The sequence below is a fragment of the Silene latifolia genome, chromosome Y, assembly GCF_048544455.1.
Source record: "Silene latifolia isolate original U9 population chromosome Y, ASM4854445v1, whole genome shotgun sequence".
Lineage (NCBI taxonomy): Eukaryota > Viridiplantae > Streptophyta > Magnoliopsida > Caryophyllales > Caryophyllaceae > Silene > Silene latifolia.
In genome coordinates this window covers 102021461-102048026 of record NC_133538.1, presented here as the reverse complement: position 1 = coordinate 102048026, position 26566 = coordinate 102021461, and the positions used below count along the sequence as shown (strand labels likewise).

Below are 26566 nucleotides of genomic sequence, written 5' to 3'. Positions count from 1 at the left end.
TAAAACGGAATACGAAGCCTTGATATTGGGAATGAAGCTTGCTCTGGAGCTAGGGGTTAGACACCTGCTCATATCCAGTGACTCTTTGTTAATAGTCAACCACGTGAATGATGAGTTTATAGCCAGAGATTCGAAGATGATTGCATACCTGAAAGTAGCAAAGGAATTAAAACAAAATTTCGAAACTTGCAAGCTTAAACAGGTTCCCAAAGACCCGAACGTGGAAGCAGACGCCCTAGCAACCCTGGGGGCAACATTCAAACCAACAGAGCTATCCAGCATTCCAATAGCACATATGCTGGAACCTTCTATCCAGAAGGCAGACAAAATAGACAGAGGTGAACTGGAGGATCCACAAAGCAAAACGGAAATCCAAGCAGTTACAGAGGAAGGTGAGAGCTCTCGGCCAAACAGGCAGGCGCCTGACCAAGTAGCCGACCAAGCAGACGACTGGCGCACATCTTACCTAAACTGGCTGCGCCATAACAAGCTACCAGACGATAAGAAAGAAGTGAGAGCTTTTAAAATAAAGGCTTCCAGGTTCATACTCATTGGATACACTATACAGAAAATTGCTAGCAGGTCCCTACCTACGGTGCCTGGACAAGGAAGAAACACAGACTATGTTGCATGCTCTCCACAGTGGCGAATGTGGAAACCATGCAGGGGGCAGGAGTCTGGCAAATAAAGCCCTCAGACAGGGATACTATTGGCCTATAATGAAGGCAGATGCAGCGGAGTACGCACGAAAATGTGACGCCTGCCAGCGCTCAGCACCAATTATTCACCAGCCAGCAGAACCTCTGCACCCTATTATTTCTCCCTGGCCATTCATGGCATGGGGCATGGACATAGTAGGCCCTCTACCACGGGCCACAGGAAACAGAACCTGGATGCTAGCAATGACAGATTACTTCTCCAAGTGGATAGAGGCAGAAGCATTCACGGAAGTAAAGGACAAACAGGTCATCTCATTCATAAAACGAAACATCATCTGCAGATTTGGTATCCCATCAGAAATCATATGTGACAATGGCTCACAATTCATCTCAAACGACATTTGAAGGATACCTTGTGCGGTGGAACATCACCTTAAAAAAGTCAAAGCACCAGGACTCCAAAGTCCAATGGACAAGCTGAATCCAGCAATAAAATCATTATGGACAATCTGAGAAGGAGGTTACAGGAGTTAGGAGGAAAGTGGGCAGATGAATTGCCACTAGTATTGTGGTCAGACAGAACAACGCCAAAGATAGCAACAGGTCAAACACCCTTCAGCCTGGTGTTTGGCGCGGAAGCGGTCATTCCATCAGAAGTTCTAGTTCCCACTCACAGGTATGAAAATATGACGAGGGAACTGAACAATGCAGAGATGACCAGAAGCCTGGACACAATTGACGAGTTGCGAGCAAGCGCAAAAATCCGTCTGGCTGCCTACAAACAGTCAGTGGCCAGGAGTTATAACAAGAACGTAAAAATCAGGCTCCTGGAGGTAGGAGACCTGGTTCTCCGAGAGGTGTTCCAGAACACCAAGAATCGAAAAGCAGGCAAATTCGCCTACAAATGGGAAGGACCATACCAGGTAGAAGGAGTTGTTGGCCATGGTGCATACAGACTGATGACTATGGACGGTCAAATCATACAACGCCCATGGAACATACTTCACCTGAAGAGATATTACTTTTAATAATAAGTAGACTCTAGTTTTCAGAATAATGTACTATGAGAAGCCAAATCATTTTTAAAGATAAAAAAAAAAAAAAAATTCGGTAGTAGGCATACTGCCAGTTTCACTCTTATTTCTGGTGTCTTTAGTTGTTTTTTTTAACTTTAAATTACTATTGGATGGTGTGGTGCAGCGGCGTCCTGGGACCACAATTGCTCTGGTACCCCATGAGATGGCGACAGGTACTTCACACCATTCTGATAGATTTTTCTATTTTCCAGCTTCTCTAAGTACATCACATTGAATTCTGGTATCTATGGTACTTTAAAAGGATGTCTAGCAGGACTGTCAACTGCCAACGCGGGGTGACAAGGCACATGGCACTCCAACATGCCTAACCTACTTTCTCCACAAGGAGCACCCTCACCAGGCGGACTGTGGAACATACGAAAGGGAGCCTGGCTGACAGCTGAATACGCTTATCCAGCTACCCCTGATACCACCCCCTGGACGTAGCTCGCACTAATCGCACTTAATCAGGGCCCCAGCATGCATGCAAAAACGAACATGGAACGTAGGGATATCTGCGCTACCAAAATTATGCAGCGTCTCCATTTGGTCCTAGAATGACGATAAACTTGCCTCAATGACGCCACCTGCTGGCATAAAACGAGACGAACACACCTTGCGTCATGAACAAGGTTAAGTAGTCCACAAACTGCGGCATACGCCTAAATCGGCCACCGGTGACACGGCACTAAGCAGCTTGTCCGGATCAATCTTTTCAGTGGCAGCTGGTCTAAATCAGCCCACAGGTTGACACGGCCACTCCTCCTTACATTGCGGCATACGCCTAAATCGGCCCATCGGTGACACGGCAACTAATGAGTCGAATGTTAGCCTTCTCTGGGTGACAAGACTCGCCTAAATCAGTTAAGTAGACTGACACGGCACAGACTTCCTAAAAACAGGGAGAATAAACAACAAACACACGATATGTAAACTAAAACCTTGCCAAACTATGACAAGGGGCATTTCAAAATATGGCCAAAATATGGCCCCAAGTTTAAACCGCCACCCTGGCGGAGCAAGCACAAAAACAAGTTTATAAACTTACAAAGTCTGCCACCTCTGGGCCAGACTGCCAAAAAGTTTATCAAAACATAAAAACTTAATTGTCAGTCACATTAATGACCTCCACCTCTGGTACCTCCTCTGCCTGTTGACCATTCATTTCAGGAACTGCACCAGCTTGCATATCCTCAACCGCCATAGCTCCCTGAGCTCCGTCAGCAGCATCCTGGGACATTCCAGCATCACCCCCAGCAGCCTGCTCAGCCAACGCAGGAGAATTCACCTCACCAACCTCAGGCATCAGCACGCTCAAATCAGGTTGGGTGGGGTAAAGCATCTCCAGCTGCTTCTCCTCTTCCTCTATGGCCTGCTGGGTAGGAGCCTCCTCGAGTGCAGCACGCATTCTGCTGATCTTTCCCCACCAGGTGGCATATGCAACAACATTGGTGGCCAGGGAGATCAGCTCAGTGATCTTCTCCTCAGACTACTTCAGAGAGTCAGAAAAAGTGCTGCACACCGCCTGGGTTCGAGCCAGCTGATAAGCTCCCTAATTCAACTTCTTCTTGGTGACAGCAAGCTCAGTCTTCAGCTTCACCACACGCTCCTTCAGATCAACCTGCTGCTGTGCCAGATCTGCAACCGTTTCCTTCAACTCCTGGTTCTTGGCGCTGGTAGCACGACTGGTGGTCTGCACTATGTTGATCATCTTCTGTTGTAGAGTGCAGATGGAGAGTCCGGGGCATAGGTAATCGAAGTCAAAAAGAGTTGGGAGGCGAGAATTTAAGCAAAGAAACGGCGGATGACACGGGTAGAAAATGAAGAATATTTACCATGAAGGCGTTTTGCACGTCATTTTCAGCCATCTCCTCTGGGGAGAACTCCGAAAATGTTTCCTCAACAGGAGGGAAGAGCAGCTGATCGATCTCCGGTGAGTACGACACCTTGTCCACATTCCCAAAGCCTTCTGGGAAATGAGCAATGATGCCCCCACTAGTAGAAGCACGGGGACTGGCAGGAGGAGTAGGCGGATGGCGAGATAACGGATCGACCTCCGGGCACGCACGCCAGCAGAACTAGAAACTGCGGGGAGGAGTCCGAAAAAGAGGCGGCAGGAGCACTCCTCTTGGAGGCGAGAGGCCACATCGGGTGAGAAGGTCTCTTTCTTTTAGCACTTTGGAGGATGAGTTCCAGTTGATCGACTTTTGAACTGCAAGCATACACGATCTCGGGCGAGAATGCTTAAAACATCGGAAAGAACGGCCCGCAAAACGAAGTGGTTCTAATCCTTACCAGAAGACATGTTGTGGGCTAATTGAGGAGGATTGGAGGAAGAAGCAGGTGAAAAACCAGGAAGCAGGTCTGGGAATTTTCTCTCAGACTCAGAAATACTGAATAGCTTGCTGCAAGCAGGGATCTTGGCGCCGATACGGGTGAGGTCGCAGGGGCCTGCACAAAGACGACGAAGTAAGCTAGTAAGCGGCGAGATAAAACAAATCAGGTAGCAGGCAAGCTACTTACTTGAAGTCAGAACCCATTTCTCGAAAATATAATCGGCAGGACGCTGGATGGAGTCCTTCCTCACATAGAAGAAGTCCTCGAACCATTTCTCATCGCGAGATTTTGACACATGTTTGAAGGGAGCCTCTCCACGGCCCCGGAAGGAGAATTGACCCCTGCCCAGGGACCTAATGTTGTACAAATAGGCCAGATCGCCCAGAGTGACAGCTTTGCAAGTATTCTGACCAGCGGCCAGAGAGTAGAGAAGAACTCTCCAAATGGGGGCAGAGATTTGTGCCATGGCGAAATTGTTGGTAAAAATGAAATCTTGGACGAGTTTAGGGAAAGGAAAACGAAGACCATATCTAAACGGGTACAAGTAGAAGCAAACCCAGCCCGGACGGAGGGCGTCGGCTCTGTCCGGTTCGTGGACGGCGATCTCAACCCCATCACCAAGACCAAGCAAGTTCTTGATCGTCGGAATGTCGGCCGGAGTTAGGGCGGAGTCACAATCGTGTGGGTGTTTGAAAAGTCCCCGAGAAGGGAAAGTAGGGTCGAGATTACGGTCGGAGGGCGTTGAGGTTGACGAAGACGGTTGAGTTTTGCCCATAATGGAGAGAGAAAATGAAGATTAAAAGGAGGGAAGGAGATAGATTACCTGGTGATGAAGACGGGAAAGGGAACAGTGAAGCCGATGAAGATTAAAGGGAAGAAGATTGAGGGTTTGAGAGAAGAGAGTTTTTTGAAATGATTTGGAGTGATTAATGAGAGTGGAAGAGAGACGTTGGGGTTATAAAGAGGAGAGAGGGAGTTGGGTGCGGAGAAAGAGGAGAAAGGCGGCTTGCATGGGAAGGAGTAAAAAGGCGGTTTAGGGTTTTAAACATTTAGTTACGTAAATTCCTTGTTCGATACTAGAAAACGTACTTCACAAGAAATTTGGGGCAAACTGTTTGGGCTAAAAATAGCGTAATAAAGAAAGCCCACTAAGTAAAATAAAGATTATAAAGAAGAGGGAAGGAGGACGGGAGCCCGCGGTCAGGAAAAGGGGAGATGGGCTTGAGAAGGATCAAGAGCTCACCGTGGAAGGTGCCCGCGTTAAGGAAAACGGTGTCAGGGAGAAGTCAGGGAGAAGTTAGGGAGATCGGGGAGAATTGGTAAGGGAATTCGGATTTGGAAAGAAGTCTTTATGGAAGTAATATTCCCTTTCCATATTCAAGGTAGGACATATCTAGGGTTCTCACCCTATAAATAGCAAAGGAAGGAAATCAAGAAGGGCATTCAATCACTCATCCATATATTCATTCAGGATTATATTCAAGACAACCACATCACGGCATACCATTCACAAATATACTCTATACGAGATCTTGCAGGCCTGATACCCAGCAAGATTAGCATAAACGTTATCATTGTAATCATCCTCCTATTCATATAGTGCAATACTGGGCAGGGTACCGTCCCTCCCGCGGTTGTTCCCACATTGGGTTTTCCGCGTCACCAAAATCTTACGTGTCAATTTACATTGCGCACTTTATTTCCCGTTTACTTATTGACATATAAATCATCATACAATCAACCAACAAATATAGACTACATTGACCCTAAATCGACATAGGTACCACCTTGTCAATGGCCAACTGCACAGTAAGAAAGGTCTTGGTAAATACAGGAAGCTCGGTCAACTTAATCATGCTGAAAACCATAGAAAACATGGGATTCAGCGAGAAGGATTTACAGAAGAAGACTATTCCGCTAGTAGGCTTCGAGGCGGGAAACACCACTCGCTAGGTGAGATAGTCATCCCAACCTATGTGGGAGGACTCAACAAGCAAGTCAGTGCACTGGTTATAGATGGCCCCTCTACTTACAACGTCATCCTAGGAAGACCATGGTCGCACCGGATGAAAGCGAGTCCCTTCAACATATCACGAGTGCATAAAGTTCCCCACCCCATGGGGAGTAGAAACGATAAGAGGAGATCGAAGGAAGCTAGAGGTCTGCTACATGAAGGCACTCAAGGGCACCGCCGGCCCTCCCGCATACCAATTCTGAAGCGGCCTATCCGGGACGAATACATCGAGCCCCAGCGAGAAGAGCCGGACCAGATTAACCTGGATAAGTTGCACCTAGAGAGAACCGTGCTCATTGGAGCAGGATGTACATGGAGCTTACGACAGCAGCTAGTCAAATTCTTACAAGATAACATGGATTGCTTTGCATGGTCACACGATGATATGGTAGGCATAGATCCATCCATCATAACACACAAGCTTAGCGTGGACCCAAAGTGTAAACCCATCCAGCAGAGAAGGAGAAAGTTTGCAGCAGAGAGAAATAAGGTAATCAACCAGGAAGTAGACATCCTGCTGGCAGCAAAGAAGATAAGAGAAGTGGAATACCCAGAATGGTTGTCTAATGTAGTGGTGGTGCCTAAAAAGAATGGGAAGTGGAGAGTATGTGTGGACTTCTGATAGGCTTTGTCGCGTACCTATGCAAAGATAATTTCCCTAGACACAATTAAATGTAGTAATAGGGGTCGAACACAAGGAAACGGGAATTACGTCTTGAATTGCTGTGATTAGATTTTTATCGAGGTTGATTACGATTTTGGTTTTGTTTGTTTGTTTAATGATTAATGAAAATGTAATGTAAATAAAATATGATTAAAGGTAGTCTAAAGGGGTCGGGTTACCCATGCAAAGGTAAACATAATAACATGATAAACTTGTTAGTAATAATCTTGTCAATTGCTTAGGCTTAAAGACACCCACCTTACGGCATTAGTGTCAACCATAGACCGGGTCCTAGAGAAACTCTCGTCCATGACTAGGTCGTCCTACCACACATGCTTAGTCTAATTCAATTCCGTGCCTCTCGACTTTAGAACGAATGAACAAACTTAATCAATGACTATGGCCGATAATCAAAGATTAAACATAACAAAACAAGCATGTGGTGGAAACAATTGATCAATATTATTATGAACTTTATTTAGTCATATTATATGTTTGATTTTGCATGGCTCCCCTAGCCTTTAGACTAGAGAATTTAGCTACTCATACTAAGATGTAAAATGCAAACTAATTTGTAAAGAATATTAAACATGGTTATATAAATTATATTAGTTAAGTGATATAACATATGTAAAGAACAAAGCTAAAGCAAATATGAAAAACTGGATTATAACGACTATGTGATAACTAAAGTAATGTGTAAATTGTAAACTTGTAATGAGAAATACCTTAATAAGGAAGACTTGTATGGAAGAACAAGTAACTAATAACCAAAAGATTGAATGACAAATGCTTGAAAATCTCTTGAAATACAAACTATTGAAAGATTAACTAAGGAATGCTTAAACAACTTATAACTTAAATGAAAACTAAAGAGAGAAAACTTATAATGCTTGAGGCTTATTGTAGTAGAATTAGTCGTAAAATGAGATGCTTAGAACCTAGGAATACCTCTCCTATTTATAGGAGAGGAGGAAGAACAAAAACAACCGAGAATCAAGCGGCCCCGATCGGGGTTGGGCGGCCCCGATCGGGGTGGTGTGCCCCTTCGTCATTCCACTACGTCCGTGCTTGATTGCGTGAGGGATCTCTATGCTTCTTTCGGTAGTGCTCAATTCCTAGCATCCTAAGATCTTCTTGGCATCCAAAGCTTTCATAGCATCCAATGCTTGACCTTAGTAAGGACATTGAAGTTGGGCTTGACTTTGATTGTTGGCAACATTTGTAATTCTTATTTCAATCCAACAAATCTTCATGCAAACATCAATCCAATGCTCCATGCTTAGTCCAATGTTTGGCCTTGTTTAGCTTAGTGAACTTTGGTGTACAAAATCATAGGAAAAAGCCTCTAAATGCTTAGATTCCTACAAAACCGTAACAAACACAACAATACACCTAGAACACAAAATTAGCTCAAAAGTATACTAATTAAAGTATGATAATCAATAGAAACCGAGCTAAAATGAGGGGTAAAAGTATATATAAAATGAACATATCAAACTCCCCCAAGCTAAACCCTTGCTTGTCCTCAAGCAAGAAACCAAATCCATCAAATGCTATATCCTAAACAAGCTAAGCATAACGATTTTAAAAACCCGAAACAACATGGGCAAGGAATAAAGCAAAGCATGGTTGAGATTTACATGACGGCGTAGCACAGAAAACTTTGAATGAATCTTTGAGCTCTTGCATGATCTTTTGACTTTTGGACTCTCACGGGGCACTCAACTCTTTTTATGTGAAAGGATAATTTGTGAATAAACACTCGACTATCCTCGACCTATAATAATGTGCCCGCAATCTAATATGGTAAACATGTCAAAACTAGTAAGCAAGGATAATCATATGTAAGCATGATAAAGAAGCCAAATGGGTAGGAAGAAGGCAATAATGTAATGGGTAAGAAGGGGGAACAAATGAATTATGGTAATGTGGAGCTAAGTCAAGCTAGCAACTACCAAATTGTAAAGGTGCTCAATCCTATTTCTAACCCAATTTTGCAATGCAAACCATGAGAAAATCCTCCAAAATATATGAATAATGCATGAGAATTTCTCACATCAACTTCTTCTTCTCTTTTTCCCTTTTTTTTTTCTTTTTCAATTTATTCATCTCTTTTTTTCATTTTCTTTCATGCTTATACATTTCTTTTTCTTCTTGATTTTTTCAATTCAATTCATCATCACTTTTTCTTCTTTTCTTTCTTGAGCATTAAGACCAAGCTCACATGATTTTCCAAACTTTGAAATAAATCCCAGTTGAGCACCCAAACAAGGACAAACAAAGCTACTAGCTCAACAAGGGTAGGCAATTTATAATGTAGCTAGGGAGAATTGTTTGTGAAAGGAAAATTCTCCAAAATGCTATAACAGATGAATGAATGCTTACCAAGAGATGACATGAGAACCATACTTGTGCGTTTTGATAAAACACATATCATAAGGAGACCTACACTCACCTAAGAGAGACCGGATATGGATGCATCGGTCAAAAAGAGGCTCTACCTTACCATTTTGTAGCTTGCCAAAAGTCAAGACCAAGCCCATTCGATTCATTCTTTATCTCCCGCCTACTATGTCAAGACATCCCCATGTAGCTAATATCCCATCATTATAGAATAAATCATTAGCAACAAGCTATTAATAGGATAAGCAAAGAGGAAAGTAGGCTATAAGCAAGCATAAAGCAAAAATTTCTCTCAAAATTTTCAAATTTTCTACACTACATGCAACTACACTATATGCAAAAGCATGCAATCTATACTATATGCAAATGCAATCCCCCCCAAGCTAAACATCACATTGTCCTCAATGTGCCAACTATTCAAATTACCCAATCAAACCAAAAAAAATGGCTCAAAGCACAAAACAGGAAGGACTAGAGGTTATGTTTAATAGGTTGTGAGATTTAAACTATTATGCAAAGCAATTAAAAACTTACTCAATTTGCTAATCTAGTATTTTATTTCTAATCTACGAAAAACAGTAAATTGCAGCAAAATGAGAAAAATAAAAGCAATAAAAAGCTTGGGTTGCCTCCAAGAAGAAGCTGGTTTAACGTCCCGCACGACGTAAGAAGCTATTTGATTCAAGTTTTGTCATTGAGCTTGCCACCGACCAAGCTCCATTTCATAGCTATCTTTGCATTTCTCAACCATTTGAAATTGTTCAAATAAAATTTCCTCTTCCTCTTGGCACTCCTAGCATTAGTGCCCTTAGCATCGTCACCTACAAAGCAAACAACACCCATATCGTCCTCCAATGGATCCGTTAGTGATGACCCAAGCATAGTAGAGGCATAAGAAGAGTCCACAGTGCTAAATAAATAACAAGACTCTTGTAACATTGGACTTCTAATGGTGTTGTTTTTGCTAAAGGAAACCCGGTCGTCACCCACTTCCAACGTCAACCTCCCATTTTTCACATCAATTAGCGCACCCGCGGTGTGTAAAAATGGCCTACCCAATATAATTGGGGTTTGTAAATCCTCGGCCATATCAAGTATGAGGAAGTCAACGGGTATGAAAAACTTGCCAACTTTGACGGGAACATCTTCTAAGACACCTAGAGGTCGCTTTAAAGAACGGTCCGCCATTTGCAATGTAATACTAGTGCATTTTAAAGCACTCATGTTAAGTTTTTCATAAAGGGAATAGGGCATGACGCTTACACTAGCACCTAGGTCACAAAGGGCCTTATCAATGGTATATTTGCCTATAGTGCAAGGAATAGAATAGCTACCGGGGTCCTTAAGTTTCGGGGGAGACTTGTTTTGTAAGAGTGCACTACACTCTTCGGTGAAAGCAATGGTCTCAACCACATTGAGGGATCTCTTCTTTGAGAGGATTTCCTTCATAAACTTTGCGTAAGAAGGGACTTGGGTAATCAATTCCATAAACGGGATGGTGACTTGCAAATTCTTACAAACTTCCAAAAATTTAGCAAACTTACCTTCCTCCTTGTGCTTTGCTAGACGGTGGGGAAATGGCATTTGAACAACTTCTTTTGGAGGAGCATCCTCCACATCATTTACTATCTCTTTGGGAGCACTCACCTTGTTTGAAACGACATCACTCTCCTTAGAATTAGGAGAGATTTCTTCAATAACCACCTCATCACTTTCTTTTTGCATAGGAGACCCAACATCTTTGGTATCAAGCTTGCTCTTCCTCTTTAGCATCAACAATCGATGAGGAAATGGCACACGATTTTTAACAATAGGCTCTTCACTAGCCTTCCCTTTGTCATTTCCCCCAAGCTTAGCCTTTTTAACAACCACCTCATCATCCAAAGTCATGGATGGCCCATCATAGCTTGAACCACTTCTCAAGGAAATAGAATTAGCGGTTTCATGTGGTTGCTCACCTTGGGGAGGTAGTTGACCGTTCTTCCTTTGAGAGCTAGAAGCGGCTAATTGAGCCACTTGTTGTTCCAACATCTTGACCGCGGCACTATGAGCTTGATCATTCTTTTGAATTTGAGCCAACAATTCCCTTTGCATTTGGATTATCATGCCCTCAAGCTTACCACCTCCTTGATTGTTTTGTTGGCTATTTTGTGGTGGATTTTGTTGGTAATTATTTTGTGGGGGCCTTTGTTGATTTTGATAACCCGGTGGAGGGGTATACTTTTGTTGTTGAGGAACATAGGCATTTTGTTGTTGTGGGGGTTGAGGGTTTAGCACATTATTGCTAGTGTAAGACAAGTTCGGATGGAATTTTGAATTCGGGTTGTAAGTGTTGGAAAATGCACCCGGTGGATATGAACTTTGTCTAAAAACTTGAAAAGCATTTACCTCTTCAATGGGGGCTCGACATTGAGCGGCATAATGACCCGCACCTCCACATCCATCACAAACGATGATTTGGCTTGTTGAAGACACAACATTGAGTTGTTGGATGGAATCTTTAGCATCTCTCTCCGCCAATTGTTGTTGGAGTAAGGCAATTTGAGCTAGCAAGACGGAGTTGTTGGAGGATTCTTCTTTACCTTTAGATGGCACAACTCGGGAATTGACATATTGGGCATCATGAATTGCCATAGATTCTATCGTGGAATGAGCAAGATTGGTGTCAATTTGATCAAACCGCCCATTGTTGGCGGAATCGAGAATCCTTCGGGACTCGGCACAACATCCATTGTAGAATGTTATTGCCAGAAACCAATCATCTAGCCCATGGTGTGGGCATTGCCTTTGAAGCTCTTTGTACCTCTCCCAAGCTTCATATAAGCTCTCAAGAGCTTGTTGACGGAATCCGGTGATTTGGCTCCTCAAAGTTTGAGTTTTCTCTGGTGGAAAAAACTTTTGATAAAAAGCGAGAGCCAAGGTCTCCCAATTGGTGATTTTCAAGGTGGTGCGGTCAAGGCTATTGATCCAAAGCTTGGCCTTGTCCTTTAAAGAGAAAGGGAAAAGTATTTCCCTTATTTGCTCTTGGGTGACGCCCGTTTGACGGATCATGGAGCAATAGTCACAAAAGTTTTGCACATGCAAATTGGGATCCTCCAAAGGACTTCCCCCAAATTGTCTTCTCTCCACAAGGCTGATAAAAGCCGGTTTGATCTCGAAGTCTGGTGCGGTGATTTGAGTGGTTGTGATTCCAGCCGGAAGCATAGCCGCGGTGGGCTTCGAGTGATCGGAAAGTCTCACCATCTTTTTGGTAGTAGATGGTGGTGGTGGAGTTGATGAACAAGAAACTACCTCCCCTTCCAGAACCTCTAGATCGTCTAAATAAGACTTTCTAGCACTTTCAATTTGTATGGGAGAAGCGGCTTCTTTTACTTCCTTCCAAAAACGTCGTCTTCTCCTAAATGTTTTCTCGGGATCGGAATCCGGTGAAAGCAATTCTCCACTTCGAGAGGACCTGGGCATAAGACGACAATCTCTAGAAAAGTGATAAGTAATGGTCTCAAGGAACAAGTGTTCCTTAAGACAAAGAAAAACAAGATAAAAATCGACAATTCAATAGTCAATAAAACGTTTCCCGGCAAGAACGGCGCCAAAATTTGATAGGCTTTGTCGCGTACCTATGCAAAGATAATTTCCCTAGACACAATTAAATGTAGTAATAGGGGTCGAACACAAGGAAACGGGAATTACGTCTTGAATTGCTGTGATTAGATTTTTATCGAGGTTGATTACGATTTTGGTTTTGTTTGTTTGTTTAATGATTAATGAAAATGTAATGTAAATAAAATATGATTAAAGGTAGTCTAAAGGGGTCGGGTTACCCATGCAAAGGTAAACATAATAACATGATAAACTTGTTAGTAATAATCTTGTCAATTGCTTAGGCTTAAAGACACCCACCTTACGGCATTAGTGTCAACCATAGACCGGGTCCTAGAGAAACTCTCGTCCATGACTAGGTCGTCCTACCACACATGCTTAGTCTAATTCAATTCCGTGCCTCTCGACTTTAGAACGAATGAACAAACTTAATCAATGACTATGGCCGATAATCAAAGATTAAACATAACAAAACAAGCATGTGGTGGAAACAATTGATCAATATTATTATGAACTTTATTTAGTCATATTATATGTTTGATTTTGCATGGCTCCCCTAGCCTTTAGACTAGAGAATTTAGCTACTCATACTAAGATGTAAAATGCAAACTAATTTGTAAAGAATATTAAACATGGTTATATAAATTATATTAGTTAAGTGATATAACATATGTAAAGAACAAAGCTAAAGCAAATATGAAAAACTGGATTATAACGACTATGTGATAACTAAAGTAATGTGTAAATTGTAAACTTGTAATGAGAAATACCTTAATAAGGAAGACTTGTATGGAAGAACAAGTAACTAATAACCAAAAGATTGAATGACAAATGCTTGAAAATCTCTTGAAATACAAACTATTGAAAGATTAACTAAGGAATGCTTAAACAACTTATAACTTAAATGAAAACTAAAGAGAGAAAACTTATAATGCTTGAGGCTTATTGTAGTAGAATTAGTCGTAAAATGAGATGCTTAGAACCTAGGAATACCTCTCCTATTTATAGGAGAGGAGGAAGAACAAAAACAACCGAGAATCAAGCGGCCCCGATCGGGGTTGGGCGGCCCCGATCGGGGTGGTGTGCCCCTTCGTCATTCCACTACGTCCGTGCTTGATTGCGTGAGGGATCTCTATGCTTCTTTCGGTAGTGCTCAATTCCTAGCATCCTAAGATCTTCTTGGCATCCAAAGCTTTCATAGCATCCAATGCTTGACCTTAGTAAGGACATTGAAGTTGGGCTTGACTTTGATTGTTGGCAACATTTGTAATTCTTATTTCAATCCAACAAATCTTCATGCAAACATCAATCCAATGCTCCATGCTTAGTCCAATGTTTGGCCTTGTTTAGCTTAGTGAACTTTGGTGTACAAAATCATAGGAAAAAGCCTCTAAATGCTTAGATTCCTACAAAACCGTAACAAACACAACAATACACCTAGAACACAAAATTAGCTCAAAAGTATACTAATTAAAGTATGATAATCAATAGAAACCGAGCTAAAATGAGGGGTAAAAGTATATATAAAATGAACATATCAACTTCACTGATCTCAACAAAGCGTGTCCCAAAGATCCATTCCCGCTGCCTCATATTGATGCAATGGTAGACGCAACAGCTGGACACGAGATGCTAACATTTCTGGACGCATGGAGTGGATACAATTAGATCAAGATGGATCCTGCAGATCAGGAGAAGACAGCATTTATGTCCGAGAGAGGAATATATTGCTACAACGTCATGCCATTCGGCCTAAAGAACGCAGGCTCCACGTATCAAAGGCTGGTTAACCGCATGTTCAAAGAGCAAATAGGAAGAACCATGGAGGTGTACATTGATGACATGGTGGTGAAGTTAGAAAAAGCCAAAGATCATATGCGACATCTAGCAGAAACATTCAGCACCCTCAGGGAATATAAGATGAAACTAAACCCATCTAAATGCACCTTCGAGGTATCTTTTGGCAAGTTCTTGGGCTATATTGTGACTCAAAGAGGAATAGAGGCCAGCATCGAGCAAATTAAAGCTGTCTTACAGCTGAAATCACCCGAGAAGCCTAAAGATGTTCAGAGATTAGCTGGAAAGGTAGCAGCCTTGAACAGGTTCATATCAAGATCTTCAGACAAATGCAGGCTATTTTACGACGTGCTAAGGAAAAGCCAGAAGTTTGAGTGGACCGCTGAACACGAGCAAGCCTTCAGAGACTGAAGCACTATCTCGTGACCCGCCACTTCTTTGTCAAAACCAAAGTCGGGAGAACCATAATTCCTATACCTAGCGATCCATGAAGTAGCAATGAGTGAGTCTTTGTCCTGGTCGAGAGCAAGAAAAGGAACAGAAGCGGTATACTACGTGAGCAAGTCTCTCTGCTCACGGGCAGAGACCAGGTACACATCCCTTGAAAAGTTAGTACTAGCATTGGTGGTAGCATCTCGCAAACTGCGTCCCTATTTTGAGTCACACATCATACATGTTGTGACAAACTACCCGCTAAAAGTATCATGAGGAAGCCTGAACTGTCAGGAAGAATGTCTAAATGGTTAGTACACCTCAGTGGATACGATATCCAATACGACCTTAGAACAGCAGTTAAATCACAGGCACTGGCCGACTTCGTGTCAGACTTCAGTCCAGCCATCCAGAATCTGGCAGATACCGAGATCCTCACTTTAGAAGGAAGTAAGCAGACAGAGGTCTGGCAGATGTATATCGATAGAGCCTCCAACCAAAGGGGGGCAGGTGTAGGATTAATTCTGCGATCACCACAGGTAGATTTGATAGCACAAGCTGTAAGGTGTGAATTCAAGGCAACCAACAATGAAACGGAATACGAAGCCTTGATATTGAGAATGAAGCTAGCTCTGGAGCTAGGGGTCAGACACCTGCTCATATCCAGTGACTCTTTGTTAATAGTCAACCACGTGAATGATGAGTTTATAGCCAGAGATTCGAAGATGATTGCATACCTGAAAGTAGCAAAGGAATTAAAACAAAATTTTGAAACTTGCAAGCTTAAACAGGTTCCCAGAGACCAGAACGTGGAAGCAGACGCCCTAGCAACCCTCTGGGCAACATTCAAACCAACAGAGCTATCCAGCATTCCAATAGCATATATGCTGGAACCTTCTATCCAGAAGGCAAACGAAATAGACAGGGGCGAACTGGAGGATCCACAAAGCAAAAAGGAAATCCAAGCAGTTACAGAGGAAGGTGAGAGCTCTCGGCCAAACAGGCAGGCGCCTGACCAAGTAGCCGACCCAACAGACGACTGGCGCACACCTTACCTAGACTGGCTGCGCCATAACAAGCTACCAGACGATAAGAAGGAAGTGAGAGCTTTTAAAATAAAGGCTTCCAGGTTCATACTCATTGATGATACACTATACAGAAAATCGCTAGCAGGTCCCTACCTACGATGCCTGGACAAGGAAGAAGCACACGGGCGTGTTGCATGCTCTCCACAAAGTGGCGAATGTGGAAACCATGCGGGGCGTAAGTCCGGCAAATAAAGCCCTCGAGACAGGGATACTATTGGCCTAAAATGAAGCGCAGATGCAGCGGAGTACGCACGAAAATGTGACGCTGCCGGCGCTCAAAGACCAATGATTCACCGGCCAGAGAACCTCTCGCACCCTATTATTTCTCCCTGGCCATTCATGGCATGGGGCATGGACATAGTAGGCCCTCTACCATGGGCCAGGAAATGTAACACGGATGCTAGCAATGACAGATTACTTCTCCAAGTGGATAGAGGCGGAAGCATTCACGGAAGTAAAGGACAAACAGGTCATCTCATTCATAAAACGAAACATCATCTGCAGATTTGGTATCCCATCAGAAATCATATGTGACAATGGCTCACAATTCATCTCAAACGATACTGAAAGATACTGTGCCAGGTGGAACATCACCTTAAAAAAGTCAGCACCCAGGACTCCAAAGTCCAATGGACAAGCTCTTGATCGTCGGAATGTCGGCCGGAGTTAGGGCGGAGTCACAATCGTGTGGGTGTTTGAAAAGTCCCCGAGAAGGGAAAGTAGGGTCGAGATTACGGTCGGAGGGCGTCGAGGTTGACGAAGAGTGTCGAGTTTTGCCTATAATGGAGAGAGAAAATGAAGATTAAAAGGAGGGAAGGAGATAGATTACCTGGTGATGAAGACGGGAAAGGGAACAGTGAAGCCGATGAAGATTAAAGGGAAGAAGATTGAGGGTTTGAGAGAAGAGAGTTTTTTGAAATGATTTGTAGTGATCAATGAGAGTGGAAGAGAGACGTTGGGATTATAAAGAGGAGAGAGGGAGTTGGGTGCGGAGAAAGAGGAGAAAGGCGGCTTGCATGGGAAGGAGTAAAAAGGCGGCGTAGGGTTTTAAAAATTTAGTTACGTAAATTCCTTGTTCGATACTAGAAAGCGTACTTCACAAGAAATTTGGGGCAAACTGTTTGGGCTTAAAATAGCGTAATAAATAAAGCCCACTTAGTAAAATAAAGATTATAAAGAAGAGGGAAGGAGGAAGGGAGCCCGCGGTCAGGAAAAGGGGAGATGGGCTTGAGAAGGATCAAGAGCCCACCGTGGAAAGTGCCTGCGTTAAGGAAAAGGGTGTCAGAGAGAAGTCAGGGAGAAGTTAGGGAGATCGGGGAGAATTGGTAAGGGAATTCGGATTTGGAAAGAAGTCCTTATGGAAGTAATATTCCCTTTCCATATTCAAGGTAGGACATATCTAGGGTTCTCACCCTATAAATTGCAAAGGAAGGAAATCAAGGAGGGCATTCATTCACTCATCCATATATTCATTCAAGATTATATTCAAGACAACCACATCACGGCATACCATTCACAAATATACTCTATACGAGATCTTGCAGGCCTGATACCTAACGCCAGCAAGATTAGCATAAACGTTATCATTGTAATCATCCTCCTATTCATATAGTGCAATACTTGGCAGGGTACCGTCCCTCCCGCGGTTGTTCCCACATTGGGTTTTCCGCGTCACCAAAATCTTACGTGTTAATTTACATTACGCACTTTATTTCCCGTTTACTTATTGACATATAAATCATCATACAATCAATCAACGAATATAGACTACATTGACCCTAAATCGACTTAGGTAAAAAAGACCTAAATAACTGTCATATGCTGAAGCATTGAGAAAAAGAAAGGAAGGTGCTGCACTACAAGACAAAGGAAGCTGGTAGCATAGTGTGAAATGTAATGAGCTGTATGGACCACTCCTATTTTTTGGTCATTGAGCTGTGATCTTTCTAGGGTTGTGTAAGGCAGACGTCATATATATATATATATATATATATATATATATATATATATATATATATATGTCCTCATGTAAAGACTGTAGCAGTCATTCATAAAATATATCAAACAACTTTTGCATCGTATTTTTATGCAGTAGCAGTCAATGAAATCAATGACAGATTTCACAGAAGTTATCAGATATGGAGCCACCTGAGAATGAAGATCATATACAATTTTGTAGATACACTGACCATTGGCATCTGTCTAGTGATGGCAATGGGTCATGTTAGGACCTAATGAAGCTTGGCTCGCTTTATAAAACATCTCTCAGGCAGCCAGATATGGTTGAAAATTTTGAAGACAACTTCTAACACCTGATGCAGTGTCAAGTTTGATAACCTATATTGTGGGTTCACCGGCTGAAACCATTTCTCTTCCGCTGTAACAAAATCGGCATTTCCAGATATCAAGTTCAGCAAAAAAAAAAAGCGTAATTATCTCATGTTCATGCAAATCAGAAATATATAGTGAATAAAGCCTAGCCAAACAACCATGGTAGCTCCTTCCTTGATCAACAATCTTTAGAACTAATAATAATAAATTGAACAGCTTCCAACTGCTAGGTTTTAACATGTCTTCATCTGCCCAGCATCCCAGCACAGACTAGTGCTTCACTTAAATCACTTTTAAATCAATCGTTCTTGTTAAACCGCATATCTCATCACGATCCTAAATAAATGGTGTATTCTGATAACAATGACACACTGTCCCCTATTCATTATCATATGCAGTAGATAAGATATCAGAGATACGGCTGCAGCACCCGATTTGGATCATGTTGGATGAATAATTAGTACTACGATTGAATATAAAGCTAGCAAACTTGTTAGGAAGAGACAGATGAATTGTAGTTTAATGGAGTGGTTATCAGAAACTAATATTTAAGCAGGAAACCATGTTCTTAGACTTATAATTAGATTCCTTTTGTCTTCTCTTGTTTTCGTATATATAGGTCGAGCCGAGGAAGCGAAGTCATCATCAAACTCAAACTTTCTTGCATTCAGTTTCTTTGCATTTAGCTTAAAAACAAAAGATTAACCAAGAAAAATGGCTTCTCATCACACACGTTCGATCAGTTTACCATCTACCTATACATCTCACCCAATCACAGCTCAATTCGATGAGCAATTGTGCAGATTGAGGTCCTCTCAAGCTGCCTCCACTTCATCTTCGTCGATAAGTCACCGACTTACAAGCCTTTCGGAATTGTATGTCTTTGTTGACGAGATGCTTCAACTGCCTTCTAGCCAACAATCCCTAAGACAAATCCAAGCTATACTCGATGGATCTCTAAGTCTTATAGATGCTTGTAGCACATCAAGGGATGTCTTGCAACAGTCCAAAGAACAGCTTCAAAACATCCAATCAGTTCTCCACAGAAGGTGCAGTGGTGAACTGAACATTACCTGTGAAATCGCTGAATATCTCAAAGCGAGAAAAACCGTCAAGAAAGCAGTCAAGAATTGCTTGAAAAACATCAAAATTGAAAAGGCCGATGCTTCTGAGTTCTTCATGAACGATGTTGAAGAGATAACGCTTGACATCTTTAGGTCGTTGTTATCTTACATTGGCGGTACAAAGTTTCATTCTAAGAAAAGCTGGTCTCTAGTCACCAAATTCATTCACAACAATTCCGAGAAACAAGTATCAGTGGCAGAAACCAACGTATTTGATGATGTTGACGCGACTTTAGGATCACTAGACTACCAGAAGAAAACAAGTGTTAACTTACAGAATCTCAAGAACCAAATGGCCAACTTAGAAACCGAAATTGAAGAACTTGAGGATGTATTAGAATGTTTATTTAGGCATCTGGTTATGATCAGATCAACTCTACTCAACATTCTTAGCAACTAGATCAGCACATTACAATTGTACATATAGCTTCAATCAAGGAATTTGAAAACTCAATTAAACATATGAATACAACTTACTCCTATTCCCTAATTCTGTTCTTTTCTTTATCATGGCCTACGAAACTTGAGCGACACATTAACGATTCAACACTTATATCATCCAGTTACGAGTTAATTTCTTATTCACCAGTTCATCGTAATATTAAAGATAACTCCAAGCAACAATGAAAAAACATTGAATATATCTCAATTATTAATACACCCTTACTTGATTAATAATGACCTTACTAGCAATAATATAACAAAAAAAAAAACACTAACTAAAAACAAAACAATGCAAACAGACGCCACTGCAAAAATGGCGCAGCTCTAAAGACATTAATAGACCTAAGCAAGTCTTAGATTGTTCCAAAGATGTATAGTAAGTATGAAAATGTTACTTCTTTCAGTCCATAATAGAAACATTTGCCTTGACTACAAAGATGGTTGAGGGACTCTAGGACCGGAACAAAGATGATCTTCTCTGCTATGCGAAAGAGAGAGTCCACTATTAGAAGGAAGAGCAGGGGAAGGAGGACAAGTTTGTCCACCTCCCGGGGGAAGATCGAGTCTACCTCCTGGTGCAGGAGGATGTGATTGTCCGCCGCCTGGGAGGAAGAGGAGGCCCACCGCCAACACCAATACCACCCCCAACACTACCACCAAATCCACCACCAATACCACCACTAACACCACCACCACCGACACCACCACAAGGAGAAAGAGGAAGCCCACCACCACTAACCCCACCACCAACACCACCACCACCAACACTACCACCAGAAGGAAGATGAAGTGCGGGTAGAAGAGGTTGTCCACCACCGGGAGGAAGAGGAAGCCTACCACCACCACCAACACCACCAACACCACCATCAACACTAGCACCGGGAGGTAAAGGAAGTGAGGGTGGAATAGGTTGTCCACTGCCAGGAGGAAGAGGTATCCCACCACCAGGAGGAAGAGGAAGTGTCAGAGGAAGAGGTTGTCCACCACCTGGAGGAAGAGGAATTCCGTCTTCCTCCACCACCACCACCACCTGGAGGAAGTGGAAGAGGAAGTGCTGGTGGAAGAGGTTGTCCGCCACCAGGAGGGAAAGGAATCCCACCACCGCCACCAGGTGGAAGCGGAAGTCCCGGAGGAAAAGGAAATGGAAAAGGAAAGGGAGGACCGGGCAATGTGGGTGGGAACGGAAAAGGAAATGGAGCAGCTGGCTGACCACCCACGTAACCACACAACCCATACGTACACGGTTTCCCATCTTGACACCTATTCGAACACCTTCCACAATTATATGGATTGGTATTCACATCAACACAAACTCTCCCACAACATTGCCATGTAAATGGACATCTAACACCACAAAACCCACAATTTAGAGGGTTAGATGTAATATCAACACACCGATTCATACAACATAATTGTTGTGGCGGAACTTGGCTATTAGAACAAATCCATGGCCTATTCCAACACCCTCGCGCTTGTGCTTGAACGCAAGTGAAGAGTTTATGGATTCAAGTATCTAAGAGGGAGAGGGGGTGAATTAGGTACTATTTAAAAATTTCAACTTAAACTTTATTGAATTAAAGTAAGTTGTTTGATAATATGGAAGATAATTGAATACATCGATTAATATTGAATGATTAAACGAGTATTAAAAGAAAAAACAAGTTTGCTAAAGTCTGAAGATAACAATGGTTCTGACTGTTTGTTATTTATCTCAGTGTATGAAGTACATGCTACAGACCGAATGTGACAGTATGTGGAACTATTTCTCAAGAGTTAAGCAAATAAGACAAAGAAATATGAAAGCAGCGGAATAAAGGACAAATGAAGATTAAACACGAGATTTTTGAATTGGTTCGGCAAGAACTCAAGCGCCTACGTCCAATCTACTTTTTATTGATTAATTTTAGTGATTTAATCTGACTACTAAAATCCCGTACAATAAAAGACCAACAACCTACTCCGGTTGTGACACAAGTTCAAGAACTACTCCGTCCTAGAACAAGGTACCTCGCAACCTACTCCGGTTGCCAAAGAGTCAAAGGACTACTCCGTCCGAAACTCGACACACTAACTTAGAACGTTTTTATGGATCAAGTTTCCACGGACTGATTCTTTAACAAGAATTGATATGGACAACTTTACAAGATCAAACGGTTCATAAGTGAGAGAGTTTAGTACTTAAAGCAACAGTGGCTATGATTGTAACACTTGAAGACTTTTGAAAGATTTACAAAACAATGACACGGTTTTAAACTTTGAAAATAATTTTTGCAAACTTAATAAAATTCTCAGGAAAAGTCTTGAAGAAATAATGAGATGAGGCACTCCTTTTATAGAGAGGGCAAGCAAGGTGGTTGATTTAGGGTTTTGAAATTCAATGGTCATCACATGTGGTGAAGACCAACACTTCCCCAAACTTGCACAAAAGAAGGTACTTCTATAGAGAGGCAAAAGAGGAAAATGAGGTTTGTAATTATCCAAAAGAAGCCTTTGGTTTTTCAGAAAACAAAGGGTGGAAAACAAGTCATAGGATGACAAGTTTTCACCAAAATGGCAAAAAGCAATCCTTGTTTTACAAAAGACCAAGGAGTCAAATTGGCACAAAGAAGAAATAATTTGAATTGATAATTAGCTAAACCCATTTTTCTAGAAACCCAAATCCTTAGAGAAAAATCTGAAAGTTATTTATTAAGTCCAAGTTACTTTAGAAAAACAAAAAGGATTTTTGAAAAGTAAAAATAAACCCCAAGTGTTACGGATCATGGCGACAGTCCAGGCTATTGTTACTTACAAAGATAATAGTAGTCTTAACTGTTATTATTGCTTTTAAATACTCTACTCCCTCACTTGTACATTAGAATACACAAATGACTCTATACTTTGGGCGATCAACAATTCAACACATCTTAATCCATGCTTGATTTGATCATAAAACCTGAAAAGGGTAAACTAAGAGAATACACCTTAAATGGGCATGTTATCATCAATCAAAGGAACCCAACAAATTCCCCCTTTGATGATGACAAGCCCTAAAAATGAATGTTGAACTTAAGAGAGAATCCAATTTCAAGTAAGTCAATCAAGCAAGATCATATAGGAGAAAGAACTATATTACCTTATGGAGCAAGAGCCTATATCAAACTTACCAAGACAAGTTGACATTGCCCCAAAGCAAGAGTAGAAATTGTGAAGGTTAGGCCTAGTTATGAGTTAACCAAATTGAGATTAAGAACATGAGTTTACCTTTTCCTCCTCTTGACATCATCAAAACGGGCAGGGATGTCAATGGTATTCTGTGACACCCCGCGATAAAGCGGAAAGTATAACTTATAAATTAAAGCGGAAAATAGGGAATTTTTGAAACTTTTAAAATTTAAAGCGCGGGTTCATTAAAATACAAAACACAAATATGGAATGCGGAAATAAAGATTTAAATTATACAAACGTGATAGTCAAGGTTAGGGAAAATATATTCCTCGAATGACAAAACAATAAAAGGTGAGTCTAAACCATCCTAATAAACCAACTACTAGGCCAAAGTGCTCGCTAGCTCACACATTTCTTCACCCCATGAATGCACCACTAATACCTGTCATTCATGTAAACATGAACGCCATAGTCAGTGGAGAGTAACTCAAGGTTCTCTCAGCCACAAAATGTCGAAACGAACATAACAAAGAACTAAAACAAGTAAGTCATGTAAGATACTTACAAAAGATGTGAATATCAAGTTTATATTTAAACATGACAATTAAATGAGATGGATCAAGATCGATCAACATTAGTATGATAGAGATTAACCTAATCATGTGAGACAATTAAATAATATGAAAGACAAGAATACAGTCATCTATACCAAAGCACACATTTCAAGAAAATACAACATAGATATGAGATTAAAATTCGAATCATGTGAAGGAGTTAAGTAAGGAATCAACCAATGCAAATTACAAGAATAGAAACTGTAGCCATTATTTGGAAAACCACATAGCAAACATTGCACGGGACGTGGCTACTAATGTCACATTCATACTTATGGCTTGCATCTCACCATAAGAACGGATGGAAACATCAATCCCGACGATCATATCGCAACTAGAGGGCTTATAGTTCACCCCTAGTATCCGATAGGACCAAGTCAACCAACACAAAGCATAACTCTTACCTTGAAAGACAAATACCAATATCTATAACCAAGCAAGACCTTTACTACTCATATATAAATATATAATTCCCCTGATACGACAACAATGGTACTCCCAAGACTCAGTCCTAGTCTAAATCTGGCCAGACTCTCGGGACAGTACAGTTCCCGATTCGACATACAGCAGAACAGTCCGCATCCAAGACTCGAAGACAGATCGGAAATCGAGAACCCACAATCGGCAGGACAGTCCGAAAGAGGCGGAATATATGAGCTAAACCCACAATCGGCAGGACAGTCCGAAAGAGGCGTAAAGGTAAGTCAAGCAATACGGTATAGCATAAAGGCATTATCAAGAATACGACTCAACCAAGCGATACGAATCAACTTGGAAAGAGACTACTAATGTAATGAGCCGATCTAATCCAGATAAGACATTTCATGACAAATTAGCTTCATGAATATGAATAAATAGCCCATTTCTTCAATATTTGTCACTTGAATAAAAATGTAAATAAATGCAACGGACCATTTATAACGAGCAAAACAGGCATTCAAATATAAATGACTCAAATGTAAGATAAACCATTTACCACTCAGAAGGCATGAATAATGGACTCATATTAAAATGGAAACATGTCATTTGAACAAAATGTAAACAAATGGGAATGAACAATTTGCATTATGAAAAACATGAGATGAAATGTAAATAACCCAAATAAACCATACATGAGTGTATACTACGATAAATGGATGACCCAAGAGATACGAGGCATATTAATAGCTTATTATAGACATTAATGTGCATAGAACAAATGAGCAAAGGAAGGTCACGGAATATCCCATAAGTTGCCTAAACCAACCGAGACCAACCCATGCAAAACAGGTAGTGGCCACTGTCCAGCCACCGTCACTACCTAAAACCCATGCCCAGCCGAGACAAACACACAATTTCACAACTATGACACCATTCACCCACTATGCACTAAGACATGAAAAAAAACAAGTAAAGACTCAGAGGCACCTTGAGATTACTTCATATGCAACAACCACTATTTACCAGCTACCCGACAACCCTCACCACAACCCTCCACGGCTGTCAAACAGCCTGCAACCCGGCTCCAAAAACCGAGCCAACACAGGCCCCCAAACATCCAGCCGTGACAGACCCCTGCAAAACAGGTTGCCACTGTCCAACCCGTCTGCAACATGAGTCCAAAACAATCCCAAAATCGAGTTCAGGCAACCATTCCACGGTTCCGAAGACAGTACCTATGTATCGACTATTACTACTACTTAAAACGCACCAAAACAGTCCCAACAATGCAAACAACCCACCCCCTAAACTCAACCTATAATCGTCTCAGAATTCGTCTCAAAACCTGCAATTTCAAGCACCAAAACTCGTTCCAACAAGGTACTATTTCACGACTAAAAACAGTCCTAAAAGCATTCATTCCTACCCCCCAACACAGTCTCAAACAACCACCAAAAGCCGGCCTAAAGTAAACCCACAGAACAGGCCATATTCTCATGTTTATGCGGGTACAAAGAAACAGAGCTCAAGTAGTCCTAAACCGAGTCAAAACAGTCCCATTTCAGCTCAGTTTTCAGACGGAAACCATCACACAAAAGAGAAACCAAAAAAGGGCAAACTTTATCAAACAAAAGCACATAAAACAACACAAAAGACGTAAATTTCGACATTTGTCGAGTAACCTATCACCGTTACATGTTTTTGATCTCTTAAAGTCCAAGGAATCGTCCAAGGGTGACCTTAAACCCAAAAATGAAAGAAAGTAGACCAAAATACGAATCCCTTGTAAGACGGTCGTTCTGAAATAGGACGAAAGGTTGGCCCTTTCTTACATACAGAGAAGGAGAACGAGATGAGGAAGCTATTGGTGTAAAATTTATCAAATTTGGTTGAGAAACGGAAGAGAAATCGGGGTTTGAGTCTCGGCAAAAATGGCGATTTGTCTCAACATTAGTTAGTTGAAAATGAGAAATTGTTGTTGTTCTGATAGAACGAAGAAGAAAAGGGCAAAAGAAGGGTGTGGGGACGGGTAGGTTAGTAATAATAATAATTAATAATAATAATAATAATAATAATAATAATAATAATAATAATAATAATAATAATAATAATAATAATAATAATAATAATAATAATAATAATAATAATAATAACAACAATAATAATAATAACAATAATAATAATAACAATAATAATAATAATAATAATAATAATAATAATAATAATAATAATAATAATAAAAATAATAATAATAATAATAATAATAATAATAATAATAATAATAATAATAATAATAATAATAATAATAATAATAATAATAATAATAATAATAATAATAAAAGGGTTATGTAAATGTAGAGTGTGAGAGGGAGGTATGAGTGTTGTCAAACTTTGATTGGTCGAGCTTAAAAAT

General features: G+C 41.2%; 1 protein-coding gene and 1 non-coding gene across 2 annotated transcripts; both read left to right on the top strand.

The window, feature by feature from the left end:
• Window positions 1–11920: 11920 nt before the first annotated feature.
• LOC141635112 (small nucleolar RNA R71) lies at window positions 11921–12027 on the top strand. Its single transcript, XR_012539817.1, has one exon. It is a non-coding gene; the product is annotated as a small nucleolar RNA R71 (small nucleolar RNA).
• Window positions 12028–19118: 7091 nt separating this feature from the next.
• Window positions 19119–19928, top strand: LOC141628621 (uncharacterized). The gene has a single exon (XM_074441735.1). It carries the CDS (start codon window positions 19119–19121, stop codon window positions 19926–19928), a length of 810 nt encoding a protein of 269 aa, XP_074297836.1.
• The last annotated feature ends 6638 nt before the right edge of the window (window positions 19929–26566 follow it).